The following is a 15,079-nucleotide window of genomic DNA, read 5'->3' as shown; positions in this document are numbered from 1 at the left end:
ACTATAGAAACCTTCTTTTATGTATCATCTACTGTGTTCTTCTACAGGCTGATTGTTAGTGAAGACAAATTACTCCTTATTTTTCTTACATACAAAATGTTGCTGTTGCTTTAAGCTGTCAGCTACACTAGCAAACACCATGGTTTGGTTATTCACCTTAGTAGGGATTATTTCTTATCAGGAGAAAGTCTACTTTTTCAGAACAAGGGGAACAAGGGCCCCTTACGGCAAACTCAAGTTGTAGCTGACTGTGGTGCTCCCGGGAAGCCTGATACTGCGTAGCAGGATGGAGACAGCCTGTAGCCTTTGTAGTCACATCAGTCACCATGTTGTCTCAATACAAAATGTAAGCAGGTTGCTTTCAGAAGGATATTTCTGTAAAATAAATAGAGCTGTGTGCAAACACGGGTCTAAAAGAAAAAGAAATGCCCTGCAGGATCTTTGAAGTCTTCTCATTTTGTTGCCGTTGGATTAACCTCCTAGCAGCAAAGAAAAATGATCTCTATTTGTGCAAGTTAGGACCTTCCAGAGAGTTTGCTCGTGAGGAGGTGTGGGCATGTGGAATGCTGCAGGCTGACAGATAATGTATTTGAAAAAGACTTTGAAGTTGTGCTGAATGGTCCTTATATCAGGTCCTCAAAGTCACTGTGGATGTAAGTTAAACTTGAAAAATAAAAGAGAGGTATTTTACTATCAAACATGTATTTTGCTTCCAGCCTGAAGCTTTTCCCAGTTGCAGGTGTTTTCAGTCTTCTGCCTAATATTATGGGTAGACGTGTACCGTAGGAATGGACAGAGAGTAAGAGTTTGGCCTTGCTTTACGTGCTTTATACAGAGAGAGCATAAATAACCATGGTGAATAATAGAGTTGGTAAGCACAGTAAATAATACAGGCTAGTTCTCTTTGGCTTTCTCTTTCTCTTGGCTCAGTGTTGTCTTTGTGGTATTACAAACCAAGGAGAACTCCATGTAAGGCAGTGGGGACACTTTGGTTGGAAATAAGAAAACAAAGGAACAAGACTATTGGAACCATTTACTCATTCGAGAAATTAGTTGAAAAACATGTTTCACAGTCTTGGTTTCTTTTCCCCTCTTACCTTACAATACTGCAGTTATGTTTTAGTTTGGGAATTTGAGTTTTGAGTACTCAAAACTAAAATAGAACAGAAATGGCAGAAAAGCACAAAAATGGCCGTCAACTTAAGCTAGACCATGGTTTTCAAAATCTCAGAGCCAGCAGCAACACCTGCTTTTGGAAGGACTACCATACAGTCCTGAGATTTCTCCTCTCCTCTGGGATTAAGAAGAAGTATTTCGGCAGCTAGGGCACATGTGGAACAGATGACTGATGACCTCTGTTCCGTGCAATGCTCCTCCGTGGCTTATGAGGAAGAGAGAGCAATGGCTCTGCCCATTCCCTAAGCTTACCTACACATGCCTTTTTTTATCAGCCTTGCCCAAAACTGCTTTTCCTTGCAAAGTTATCTGCATGACAAAAAGATAACCAAAAGCAGGGCATGAGCAACACCTACTTTCTGTGGACCATCTCATGTCAAACTAGAAAGAAATCTCTGCCTATTTTGCTGGAACTGCCTGTAAGGGTTTCAATGCTGCTTCATTGCCCAAGGACACATTGCTGTGTTTCTCTGTCCTTACTCACAAGTTACCTAGTGCTACTCCTAATAGTGAGGAACTAAACTAAAAGGGAAAAAACAAAGTATTTGCTGGAAAACACTGGGTGAGCTTCTTCTCTCCTTTAATTAAGATTCTTTTTTCTGGTTGCTCTGAAGAATCTGCTTTACTGCATCTAGTAGAAATTTTAATATTTTTCATTTGTATTCTGTTTTCTTTTACTAGACTATTGCAGACATAGTTTCTTGTTTTTCTGTAAACATATCCACTAAGACAAAACCTCTCTTTAATCTGTTCCAAACTCATTCAAGTTTTACTGACTTATCCCTTTAGCGTAAGTCATCCGCACATGATTTACCCACTTATAAATGTAGTTTCTACATTGATTTGCTAATATTTTGCCTTTCAGGTGAACCACAGGAATCCAATAAAGGAAAGGAAAACATAAAGAGGCATTCCTTCTCTCACACTGCCTTTTACCAAGGCAGGCTGCAAGTCTTGTTCTCCTCTCACCCACCACAGGAACTCCCCCAACGTTCACTATTCACGGGTTCAAGTTTTAGGCTGGCAACATGCCAGTGAGTTCATTAGTGGCACATTGGATAACAGTGCAGACCCAGTCCTCTGGGATTTAAACAACATGTTAACAGCAACGTTGTGATGGCTAAAAGAAATTAAACTCTGACTGGCCCGAGCTATCTCAGGGGGTCCAAGTACCCACATGTAGCAGATAATACAGTAGACTGTTACCTCCCATCTGTAGGCAGCTTTGTAAGACCAGATGTCTCTTGCCTTAGTATCTGCAAACTGAAGTGTGCAAAGCTAACATATTTTTGCAGTCACCTCACTGCTTACTTTTGGGATTTGATTTTTGGCTAAAATGATCAGGTCCGTTAATCCCAAAAACCTCTTAGGACTGGAGATAACTGAAAACCAGAATCCAAATCTTTGTGTTTTAGGAAGTTACTTGGGGATCCATCCCGCTTTCCTTGTGCACCTGCAAGTACAGCTTCTTTTGTTTGTCCTGGAAACAGAGCTTTTAAAAAAAAAAAAAAAAGAAGAAAGAAAATGAAAAACATAACACAAGCAAACGCTCCTGGCTGTGTGGGATGCGCCCTGAAATGAGAAAGCGCCTGAACCAATAAACCACGTCCGGTGGCCCCAGGTCATCCCCACCTGCTGGGCTGTGTGGAGGTGGATGGGGACACTCCGGGACAGCTCTGTAGGTCACTGCTACGTGAGTCACTGCTATACAGGGTACGGCTGTGCAGTTCACAGCTCTGTGGGTCCCTGTTGTGCAGGGCACCGCTGGGGGACACCGCCGTGCAGGTCAGCCCTGTGAGGGCCACTGCTGTGCAGGCCATGGCTGTGTGACACTGCCGTGCAGGACATTTTTCCATGGCTTACCACTGCTGTGACACTGCCGTGCAGGACATTTTTCCGTGGCTCACCACTGCTGTGACACTGCCGCGCAGGGCTTCGTCGTGTGGGAGGGACATCACTGTGTGGGACATTGCTGTGGAGGGTCACTGGGGCGTGGGACACTGCTCTGTGGGACGTTGCCGTGAGGGTCATCACCATGTGGGATGTTGCTGTGAGGGTCATCACCGCGTGGGACGTTGCCGTGAGGGCCATCGCTGTAGGAGACACCGCTGGGGGGGACATTGCAGGGCACCACCGCGTGGGTCCCTGCAGTGAGGGACACTACCGTGTGGGACACGGCTGCGTGGGTCACTGCTGGACGGGGCGTCATTGCGTGGGACGTGGCTGTGCGGGGCATGGCAGCGCGGGACGCCCCCTGCACGGGACACCACCGTGCGGGACATCCCGGGGCGGGTCACTGCCACGCAGATCCTGCCGGCTACATCCCCGCGCGGGACACCGCCTTGCAGGACACCCCCGGGGACACGCACCCTCCCCGCCTCCCGCTCCCCCCACCCACCCCCCCCCCAGCTCCGCCGCTGCCCGCGGCCCCTCGGGGCAGGGAGCGGGGGCGGCCGGCGCGGTTCCTGCCCGGCCCTGCCCGGCCCTCCCTGCCCGACCGGGCAGGGAGGGCCGGGCAGGGCCGGGCAGGAACCGCGCCGGCCGCCCGCCCCCGCTGCCTGCCCGCCGGGCCCGCCCCGCTCCGCTCCGCTCCGCTCCGCTCCGCCGGTGGCGGCGGGAGCGCGTAGCGGTGGCAGGTCCCTCACGTCGGGGCGGCACGGTGATGGGCGGCGCGGCGCTGTCGGGAGCGCTGTGGCTGGGGCTGCTGTGGGCCGGCAGCGGGGCCGGGGGGAGCTGCTCGGGAAAGTGCTGCGAGGGCCGGGACGCCGCCTGCGTCGGCCAGGGCTGGAGGGAGGGGGGCGGCTACGGGACCTGCTACTGCGACGGAGGATGCCGGCGAGCCGGCGACTGCTGCCACGACCACGGCCAGGCGTGCCCGGGTAGGTGCGTCCGCCCCCCCGGACCCGGCCCGGCCCTGGGGCAGCGGGGCGGGGAGGGGGGGGTCGGGCTGGGTCGCAGCCCCGGAGCGAGCCCACCGAGGGCCGGGGGGTGGGCGGCGGGCGGAGCGGGGCTCCCCCGGGCAGCGCCGTCCCTTTCTCCAGGGCTAGTTAGCTCGTTGCCTGCCGGTGCTTTGCGGGCTGGAGGTTTTCCCGGGGTTTGGAGCCGGGTCGTGCGTGCGGTAGGGGTCTCGGCTGTGAGGGGGCTCTGCAAGGCCAAATTTCGCCCCGGTGTCGCCAGCCTCGGGGCGAGGGCACGAGCAGGGGCCAGGCTGGGGCTGTGCGAGGGCAGCAGCAGGCACAGAAGTGGGAAGAGAGACTTTTCCCACCCTGGACATTTGCAAGGTTTCTGGATCAGCCGTGGTACAGTGCCTGGGGTTTGCCAGTCTGGAGTTACTTTCCCTCTGAAACGTGATGTTACTTACTTTTCACTCACGCTCATCCCGAGTACACATCGGTTACAGCGGGGGTGTGGGATTGCAGAGACGACAGGGAGATTTGTTTAGCATCATCTGTGTCTCTGAGGTGATTCCTCATGTCTTGCCAAACAAATTATCAATGAAATAATCGGGGATGTCCCCAGGGTGAGGTTTTGTCCTCATTTTTAGGGGCAGGAATCAGCAAGGATCCACCGTCAAGGCACGGACTTCAAAATGAGCACAGGGGAATGAGCGAGAGGGTCCTCTGCCAGGCTGTGGGGGAAGGCCTGGCTCCCAGGGGAGCCGTGGCGAGGAGGAGAAAGTGGCCCAGTTCTACCAAACTGGACCCAGCAGCCTTGTAGGTATTTATACCCGCTCTTTCCGTGGTATTTCTACCCGTCGCAGTCCTCACAATTTGTCCTCCCTCCCTCCGTCTGCGATGAGGGACACAGCCCTCGCTTTACAGGTGCAGCACTAGCGCTCAGCCTAACGTCTCTTCCCAGCTGGCTGGACGCACGCCAGCCTACAGCCAAAAAGTCACCAGTCTCCGCTGTACAGTCTGGCTAATTAGGGTGTATTTAGCAGGCTCAGCACCCTGCTGACATAGCCACATAGGTTTGGGAAGGGGAGTATGCCTCTCGGATGGCATAGACCCGTCCTAGGTGATGTAAAGCTGCACAGAAAGACTCGGCAGAGCAGAACTCTGACCCCAGGTCTCCAGAGGAAAGAGGGTCAGTTCTCTCACCGCTAAACAATCTCTCCAGAATAACAGAAGCGAAAAAAACATGCACCATGTGGTCTGACAGAAGGTAGCATCTTTAAAATTAGCATTGTTTTATATATTGATCTTTTGTTCAGGAAAATCAGTAGGGGGAGAACTGACAAGATGCTTGCTTGTCATATAGTCACAGCATATTGTGTCTTTTCAGTAAATCAAATGTTTTTTAACGTTCAAGTATAACAGGAGAGAGCTAATAAAGGTGCGTAGTGTTAGCGTTAAAAGGGAGCTGCAATCCAACAAAAATTTCTATGCTTTTCAAAAGGAAGCTCAACCTTGTGCTTGTAAAGTTCTAGTTTAGACACTTCTCTTACCATGACTTCTGGCACCTGATGATGCCCTGTTGTTATCGAGGTGGTACTCTTTGTCTCAAACTCAGTGGTGGTTGCCTCAAAAGGCTTGATGTGTTTGTGCTGCCTCTCTTTTGTACCCTGCGTGGACAGTGGCTGCTCTAGATCCAGGCAGGAAGATGGAGTCCCAGTGAAGTCTCTCTGTCTCTCTCTGTCCCCTGCACCAGAGCTGGAATTTGCCAGTCTCTGGTGGCCCAGTTCAGGGAGCTAAACCCGCAGGAAACTATTTCTGTTTTCTCTATTGCCCATTTCTGGCTGGTTTGACTCCTTGCCCTGCCTCGCTGCCGGGTTGTGTGAGCAGCAATGCTAGTGCAAGCAAAGGGAGGACATTTTCATGGGTGTAGCGTGGGAGGACAGGACTTGGGCAGCCTGGCGGGGTGGTCCTGTACCTCATACATCCCCAAACTACAGAACTGATCACAAGAAGTCATTCTTTTGAAGGCAAATGATCATATATACTTTCTATTGCAAGCAGCCAGTAAGTTATGTTTCATATAAACAAGAAATTCCAAATACTTCCAGTGGCAGTTTGTATCAACTTAGACGAGCATGGTCAGAAATTTTAAAGTCGTTTTTGTTCCTGTTTGGATGTTGAGGTCTCACCATTGGGTGTTTCTAAATTCTGTTCATGTGTTTAATGACACTGAGGGGGTTTATTGGCATAATTCATTCTGAAATACTGTTTGGAACATAGAGTTCAAAAATTTAAAACAGAAATGTGAAGAAAGGTGACCAATGGTTCTTGTGCTACAGCTTGTTTGTCAGCCTGTTCGCCACTCATGATTTCAGCACCGGCTGAAATGACATTTTACCCTTTTGCAAGTATTTAACAGGACGAAGTATTTGGGGAAAGTGTAAAGTGCCTCAAGCGTATGTAATGAAGAAATGTGTTATGAATAATACGAAAACAATGGTCCAAAAGAATAGAAAGTACTGAAAGGAGAGGCGTCCTAAAGCTGCCAATGCTATGGTTAAATTCTGTCATGCCTAAACATTGTCATGGGTCTGGTACTTTATAAATAGATGGTTCGGCAGAAGTCCATGGGCTGCTGAACCTAGGTCCAAGGGTTTTAAAATAAATTTTCTTACAGGTCTTTTAAAATAAATTTCCTTATAGCTCTAACAATGAAGAAAGAGTATTTTTGTACATAGAAAGCATTTTAAATAGAAATTACTGTACAATGAGAAAGCCTGAAAAAGGAATGACCTCGTCATTTGAATGGAAGTGGTTACTCTGAGAAAATCCACAAATCCTTGTGCGCTACAACATACGTTTTGCAGTGATTCAGTGAAGATACTGTAATCCTCTTTTTTCCGGAGATGGGTAAAAATTAAATTGAGTGTGACTCAGAAAAAAATCTATGATTCACAGTGCTGTAAGTGGGGGGGAAAAAAGTCCTGACCACTCAAGCTGTGTTTCATATGATAGCAATATAATTTTTCTGTGTATTTTTGAACTTCCAAGTGTCTTATTATTTTTCATATTTTGGTAGGTACCTGAGCACAAATCCTGTCCTTCGGGTTCCTTTGGCTTGCATCCTTCTCATTGTTTCAATAAATCATCATCTACCATCATTGTGTTAAGTAAGCTGGACCAATAGTGACATAGACAGAGACCACAAAGATGTAGCTATGGCTCCTTGATGCTTCTTTTTGTATTTCAAGAGATGGCGCCATTCCTTTTATGTCAGTTCTGGGACCTGTTCTCTGTCATGCTAGGGAATTTGACATCTTTCTAATAGGCACAAAACTGATGTACTGTCCCTTAATAGTTGATGGGTACTGACTGCAAGAGCGACATTATTATCCCACTGGCTAAATTCCATTCTAGCAACCCAATATTCTTATTATTCCACATGACTAAGGCAATTCATACTTCTTGTTCTAAATGTTGATGACCCTAAAATTGCCACGTATTGCTGCAGATGACCAATATTTAGCTGTCAGCTTGGTTTAGTTCCAGTAAGATGTGAAGTCATCGCTTTATTTGTTATGCAGCTACTCAGTCCCTTGGGAAATTTTCTGCGTGGAAAATGTGATGTTAGACCTGATGCTATCTGCATATCAAGGTGCTAATAGGAGATTTAAATTATGTGGAAATTCTTACTTCTGCAACTTATTCATACAGCCAGCTTGGAAGAGAGTCAACAGATAAGGAAACTGGACTACATGACATTTACTGTCCTTTGGGTACTCTAGGTAGAACTAAGACATGTGATCAGGCATTGAAGTCTATGCTTGTATTATTAAATAAAGTGGGGCCAGGACTGTTTTCTGGCCCTGCGGCCAGGTGGCAAAGAGACTGTGGTGTCCATACTACATGTAGCACTTGTCCTGGCTAGCCCATGGCAGGGTCTAAGACTTTTTTACTGTCACTGGTTTTCTTTTTTTCTAGTTCAAAATTCTTGAAACAAATGTCTGAGTGTTGTACTGCACCACAGTAGAGCGGTGCCTTCACAGCTGCAGAGGCTGTGCCGTCTGCCTTGGGGTACCTAGATGTGTCCGAGGGCAGTGCCTGGTGGTGCAGTGCCAGGTATCTGCACGTGGCAAAGGGAGCCATATGCTTTTTCCATGTTATTTTCCAGTGCTGTTCTACAAATCCTACCCAGAAGCTGTCTGGGAAGGTGTTTATCAGTAAGTAGAAGAAAATGCCAGAGAATGCTAATGGTTAAGCAGGATGGATGGCTGGTGCCTCAGTGCCCAGGGTTGCTCTGTGGTTCTGTGCCAGTTCCTTAGAGCACGGGATGCAGCATCCTTGGCCACTCGTATGCCTGGCACTGCTGGGCCACTCAAAAGTGGGCAAGTTTGGTCAGAACAGGTGCACAGTGAGAGGAAAGGAGGGGAATTGTAATAGTGCAGTATGGACATCTGCCAGGTAGTCTCTGTCAGGGGTTTTGTCTGCTTTATGATGTCTGTAGCGCTCCAAGAAATTAGAGATGTAGTGACAGAGCAAACCCAGCAGTTTCAGTGTCTTATGAAAAGAGTCACAAACACCAAAGAAGTTACCACATTTTACTCTTTTTTCACAGTCTTGTACTGGCAGAATCGCAGAGGGCATAAAATATTTTCCTGAAAGAGTAGTTTGGTCCCATCATTTTCCTGCAACACTGACACAAGTACATAACTAGTGGTTAAGCTGTTGTTGTGGTTTAACCCCTGCCAGCAACTAAGCACCACGCAGCTGCTTGCTCACTTCCCCCCCCCATCCAGTAGGATGGGGAGGAGAATTGGAAAAAATAGTAAAACTCGTGGGTTGAGATAAGAACATTTGAATAACTAAAGTAAAATATAACATAATCATAACAACAATATAATAATAATAATGATATTGATGGTAATAATACTACTAATAATGGTAGTAGTAATAATGGTAATAGTAATAATGGTAATGGTAATAGTAATAGTAATGAAAAGGAACATAAAAAAAAGAAGAGAAATAAAACCCAAGAAAAGACAAGTGATGCACAATGCAATTGCTCACCAGCCACTGACCAATGCCCGAGCAGTGATCCACCCCTCCTGGCCAACTCCCCCCAGTTTATATACCGAGCATGGTGTTCTATGGTATGGAATACCCCTTTGGCTAGTTCGGGTCAGCTGTCTTGGCCATGGTCCCTCCCAGCTTCTTGTACACCTGCTTGCTGGCAGAGCATGGGAAACTGAAAAATCCTTAACTTCAGATAAGCGCTACTTAGCAACAACTGAAACATCAGTGTGTTATCAACGTTATTCTCAAACTAAATCCAAAATGCACTGTACCAGCTACTAAGAAGAAAATTAACTCTATCCCAGCCAAAACCAGGACAGCTGTAAAACTTCTTGGGGATTTAAATTGTAATCAGGAAATACAGAAGAAAAGACCGAAAACATGTGATATGTCCCATTACAAGCTAATGGGAAACAGCATACATGGCAAAAGAAAAAGCTTAATTTAACTAGATAGTTAATGAGAGGCATGACCCAAAACAATTCAGAACCAATTTAAGATAGCCCAGCCATTCATTATAACATATATTTTGTACCATTCTCTAAGCATCATGTTGAAGACCTGCCCTTATAAAGGAGTGGAAAAGCAGAGTACTACATGGAAAATAATTTTAAGCTTATTTGCAATGTGCAGTGAAAAAAAGTCTTTGAAGAATTGGGGAATTTCCATATCAATAAGAAACTCTAATATTAACACAGGCACACTGTTTTTATAAGACACTATGTGCTAGTATTTCAATTACATGACATTAATTGTAACTTTATTGAAAAAGCAAGCCCATCAGAGGACAAAAAGCAGCTAATGCTATTAGGGAAAGCAGCATGGACGAGTACAGAGTGCTGCAGTGTTTTGACTGCTTGTCTCATTTCACGGTTAAGGAAAGCTGCAGACATGGCCGTTCCCTGCTTGCCCAGCAGCATACCCTGCATGCACAGGAAAGCTGCTGCTGCCACTGGTGTCCAGGCAGAGGACATTCCCTCTGGACACACACACTGACGAGAGGGGAAGCAGCCTGGAGGAATGCGGCTGACCAACCTGGAGCACCTACCAGGTGGCCTCCAGGAAAAGAGGCTACTGGGAATGGACCACTGGTCCGATTAAATGTCCTCGTAGGCCACAAGTTGAGGACTACTCATGTAGGGAACTGGCTGCCTATTCTCAGAGGATTCTTCCTCTTGATGGATGCCCATGTGCAAGACATTTTTCTTACCTGTTCTTTCACTGCCAAGGCTGTGTAGACTTGAAGTTCCTTGTTGGAGGGGTTGCATTTGTTCCATCCGTAAGCACCCAGAGATCATGCTCATCCAGCCCTTCAGGGGTCAACGCTCAGTACAGTTTTGAAGAGCTGTAGTATTCATTTTGACTGCTAAAAGTGAAATTGTTAGGCTGTACAGTTTTTAAAACCAGGGGCTTGGTGTTTGTGGAGGTGAGGCTAAGGAAAGTTCAGTTTCATGGAAACATGTGAAATGACTGTGTGTTTTTTACTGTTGTATACTGTGTTAATGGACAAATAAAGTGAAGGCTTGTGTGTTATGTAGCTTCTTACTCAGGAATAATGTGTCCATCACCTGTTTCTGTATTCTGGGAATCAGGCTGCAAAACCTTTTCTTCCGGAGTAGATTATTTGTATACACCTGGAAGATATCTGGCATATTGTCCATGCTTACATTAGCAAGGTTGAGGCAGAGCTACTCTTTTGCCAGAATATAAAGGAGAAATGCAAGAGAAGGGAGAATTATAGATCAGAAAAATTAGTATGACACTTAATATAAATGAGAACTACAAGGAGCATGCCATCTTTATTAGATGTACTGCAGAGAATAAAATAAGGAAGGAAAAGGCTAGTAGGTAACAGATATGATAGATCTGAGCATTTCTGAGTTTCAAGACAACTGAAACTAAGAGATGCTTAGACTATCTACATCTCTCCTGGAAAGGTTACAAAAAGTGACAAACATGAAATAAGGGCTCATTCTCTACGTAATACGATGATTTAGTTTTTTTCTAAAGAACCTGCGTGTTATTTAATCAAAAAGGTGTCAAAGGCCATAAACTGGGCTAAAGGTTTCAACAGTTGCCAGAAAAACACCCCAGAATACAAAACAAAGCATTTTTCTTTCTTTCTTCATCTGAGACCTTCAGCGAGCTCACCTAATATATGTGAATTTAACAGATGAAGAGAGAAGTTCTTTGTACCTCTGACTGTTAGGCTGGGTTAGGAGAGACCAGAGGTACAAGTGTATTGTACCTGTACTATGGATGCTCTGCCTGAGGGATGTGCAGTTTCTTATGATTCAAAGTTTGCTTGCAAAATAATGGTGCTTTCCTCAATGTTTTGGTCAAGTTCAGAGGAAGTTTGTGATCCGTGAGAACTAAAATTCAAATATCCAGCGGACTATTCTATAGTTGGGAAATAGCAAAAGACGACCTTAAAATCACATTTTTACAAGTTTTATTTAGTATGTTTAAATATCTGCATTGTTGCACAGCTCTGTCTATATCAGTAGCTATACAGACACAGAAACACAACTCCACACATGTCCCTGCATTGTTCTGAGACTAAACAAAACCAAAATTATCACCAAAAGTTGTCTTTGCAGCAAGGACCGTGGAGCAGGACACCCGGTGTTAAAACAGCAACAAAGCTGTGGCAGTAGAACTTATTTCAGTGTTGAGGAAAAGGGGTTAGAAATCAATCTGAGGGGAATCAAGAAGGCTGAAAGTTTTCCTTAATTCTGCTACTTTATGTTCCAGCCTTTAAACAAAATCTGGTCGTGTAGGAACTGCCAAGGTAGATCAGACCACTCACTGGTCTAGATAACCCATGAGCTGGTCTGCTTTGGGGCTAATGCCATATGCTTCAGAAGAGGGTACAGAAGAACCCCACAGCTGTAGTGAAAGGTTTCCCTGAGGAGCTGTTTCTTTCTGGACAAGGGATGGAATAGGGAGCCAACCACTGCAGGCAGGTTTGAATGTTAAATTTGAAGATGCAAACTCCTAGAAGAGCATTTAAAACCCTATAAATAAAGGTATGCAAGAAAAAAACAGACACAGTGTTATTACTCAAGCTTTTGAGAGCAATTAGTATGAAACAGAAGTCTTGACTACTCCTAATGTTTTAATACTGCTTTGCAGCTCTTCCATGTGTTGTGGGGGAGTGGAGTCATTGGAGTGGCTGTGCAGAACAATGTCAGCCTGACCTGCGGATACGTAGGCGCTATGTACAACAGGAACCTAAAAATGGTGGGGAACCTTGTCCTGCTCTAGAGGAGAAGGCTGGCTGCCTGGAATACCTGACTTACCAGGGAGAGGACTGTGGCCATGAACATGGTATTCTCTTTTTGATTTATCTGTACATTGTGCCCATCAGGGCCTTCATAAATTTTACTGATGTCAATGAACAGAAAAAAAAGCATCTCTCTGCAGCTAGCTGGTTAAAAATACAATTTAAAACCTTACCTTCTACTGTCATATTGCTCTTTATTCAATTCTTATATTATTTTTCCTACTCAGGCTTTTCTTAATTTCTATTAAGTAAACAACTAAGCTGCATGCATTCCTTCAGTTTGATTTAAGCCCCTCAGAAAGTATCAAATTATCTCTGTGAAAAGTTAGAACACAAATTCAGTACAGAACAGGAAACAGAGCTCCTTGTAGGATTCCAGCTCATCCTGTTTCCTCACAGACTAGATGGCATGTCTAGATGTCTAGATATATTTCTTCTGAATAAGGAGAGCTTAGCTGTAGGGAATACGGTTGAAGTCTGAGGTTGCCAACATTTTATCACTTTTTCAATGAAGTCAGTCAGCATCACCATCCACAAGGTCCTGATTCATTCATCCACTGTTACAATAATTGAAATGACTCAACTGTGTCTTGCTGCCTTACCGTAACTTTCTTCCTTAGTCCCTGCTTTCATAACTACCTCTGAATATGGTAAAGAAAGAAAACGACGAGCAGCATCTTCTCTCTGGCCTTCAGACAAAGAAGAAGCTGGGTAATCTATTTATCATATGCATGTGGGTCATCTTGTTCAACAGAAAATAGCTGGCTACAGGGAAAAATGTAATTAAATTTGCAATAATTAAAGAATAAGCTATAGCTTGTACTGTTTTTCTCTCCTGCAGTTCATTTGCATGTTCTAGATGTTGTTTTTTATTACTTGCTAATTGTCCTGAATTAGACATCGGGGTCATGGCAAGTCTGAGGATAGCTGCTTTTGAAAGCAAACAGTAAATAATGCTAAACCAAAGCCGAATGTATCCGTAAGCCTAAGTCTGAGAAATTAGATATAGGTCTCTGAACAAACAAAATGGGCTGCATGTGAGGGGTCTCAAGAGACCTTTTTTTTAAATTAATTGACACAGGCAGTAAAAAATTTTGTTTGATTACCAGTAGAGATGGTTATGAAGTTCAAATTAGGCTATTACCGGGCCTGTAACGCTCATACTGCTTTGCCCTATGCTGCACTCCCCAGAACAATAAAGCCCATCGGTATTCTTAAAGCCTCTCTTCTGTTTTCTCTTTTAGCAGCATAGAAGTAAAAACATGGGTTACTGAGATCTATTTTTCAGCACAATTTAAGAATACAGAACACAACCAGAAAGTGAGATTATACATAAGCACTGGACTGGGGCATGAAATGGAAAGTTTGCATAATGTTTTTAAGAATCCATTAATTAGGTTAGGGTCAGAAACGGACTTGCTAGCAATGATGTCTAACTTGCACTTCACAGATACCACCCATATGATATGTAAGTACATTTGAAGTGTATACCTAGCTTGTGCTTTATCTATCATAACTAATTTAGTACTTTTCCCTCTGAGCAGATACTGTGTGGAATTTAAAACAGAATCACTTTCACATCACTGTGCTTTGGAGAATCGGCCGTACGCTCGATGGATGCAGTACCTACGAGAAGGACATATTGTGTGTGTAGCTTGCCAGCCTCCAGCCATGAATACTGACACGCATCGTTGTTCTGGAGATGGCCATAATGCAGATAGGTAAAGAAAGCCATTTTTCTGCTGTGTGTGTCTTCTGTAGCAAAACCCAGTACAGAAGTTAAGACTTCTCAAGGTGTCATTAAAAGCTGCATTTAGTATACCTAAAAAATGAAATGGCTCATATCGCTTGTAGAGCTCAGATTTACCCTTTCAGCTCTCACAGAAATTGCTTTTAAAATCTAGATAAAATTGGGAAATAATTTCAATATAAGAGTTCAGTGCTTTGAATGCTTTATTTGCTGTTGTGAAGGAATGATGCAACTTCTGTAGTGCAAGACATCTTTTTACAGTTATGGGGGCTTTTACTTAAAAACGGTATTTCCTGCAAATCTGATTTCAGGTTTAACAGTGGTGGATAAATACTCCTCTCAAACATATACACTTGGTTTCTAGAACAGTCGTTTTGAAAGTAGATGTTTAATATTTGGAATAGATTTTTATTTGATCCATACATTTATTAATATGCATACCACTTAATACCTGTACAACCAGCTACTCAGTCAACCATCTGTATACTATACTTAGGAATACAGTGCCTGCTCCAGAAAGCATTTTAAGTGCTAGATGAGCTAATTAAAGTCTTACATTATTAAGCAAATCTGTGTTCTACAACACAACCTAGCAACATGAAAAATACAGTTTTCAGTATATTAATTCCTCATTTACTGTCATATTTCAGAAGTAAAATCTTACACTGGGAAGCAGTTGGCAACTCTCAGTGCCAAGGAACCTGGAAGAAGATTCGGCAACTGAAGCACTGTTCATGTCCCCTTGTGCATAGCTTTATTTTTACATAAAAGTTTAAAAGACCTTTAAAACAGCAACAACAAAAAGATTAAGAAAATTAACACCAATGCCAAGAAACCTGCATGTTTCTGCTGCATTTTCTGGAACCTAAAAAAAACTTTAAAGGAGTCAGAACTTTG

General features: G+C 44.5%; 1 protein-coding gene across 1 annotated transcript; it reads left to right on the top strand.

Moving 5' to 3' along the window:
* Positions 1–3,729: 3,729 nt before the first annotated feature.
* Positions 3,730–15,014, top strand: SBSPON (somatomedin B and thrombospondin type 1 domain containing). The gene is made up of 5 exons (XM_075023443.1): positions 3,730–4,055; positions 12,282–12,476; positions 13,053–13,143; positions 13,977–14,153; positions 14,833–15,014. The coding sequence occupies exons 1-5, from the start codon at positions 3,839–3,841 to the stop codon at positions 14,948–14,950; spliced, it is 798 nt and encodes a 265-aa protein (XP_074879544.1). The 5' UTR covers positions 3,730–3,838; the 3' UTR covers positions 14,951–15,014.
* Positions 15,015–15,079: the final 65 nt, after the last annotated feature.

The sequence above is a fragment of the Buteo buteo genome, chromosome 3, assembly GCF_964188355.1.
Source record: "Buteo buteo chromosome 3, bButBut1.hap1.1, whole genome shotgun sequence".
Taxonomy (NCBI): Eukaryota; Metazoa; Chordata; class Aves; order Accipitriformes; family Accipitridae; genus Buteo; species Buteo buteo.
Note: the sequence above shows the minus strand (reverse complement) of the source record. Positions and strands in the feature narration are given on the sequence as shown.

Bases quoted from the DNA above. Each gene is read 5' to 3' on its own strand.
- SBSPON (XM_075023443.1), top strand. From the start codon at position 3,839: ATGGGCGGCGCGGCGCTGTCGGGAGCGCTGTGGCTGGGGCTGCTGTGG. The intron at 12,477-13,052 runs GTATTCTCTTTT...TTTCTTCCTTAG, and splicing joins GGACTGTGGCCATGAACATG to TCCCTGCTTTCATAACTACC. The intron at 14,154-14,832 runs GTAAAGAAAGCC...GTCATATTTCAG, and splicing joins GATGGCCATAATGCAGATAG to AAGTAAAATCTTACACTGGG.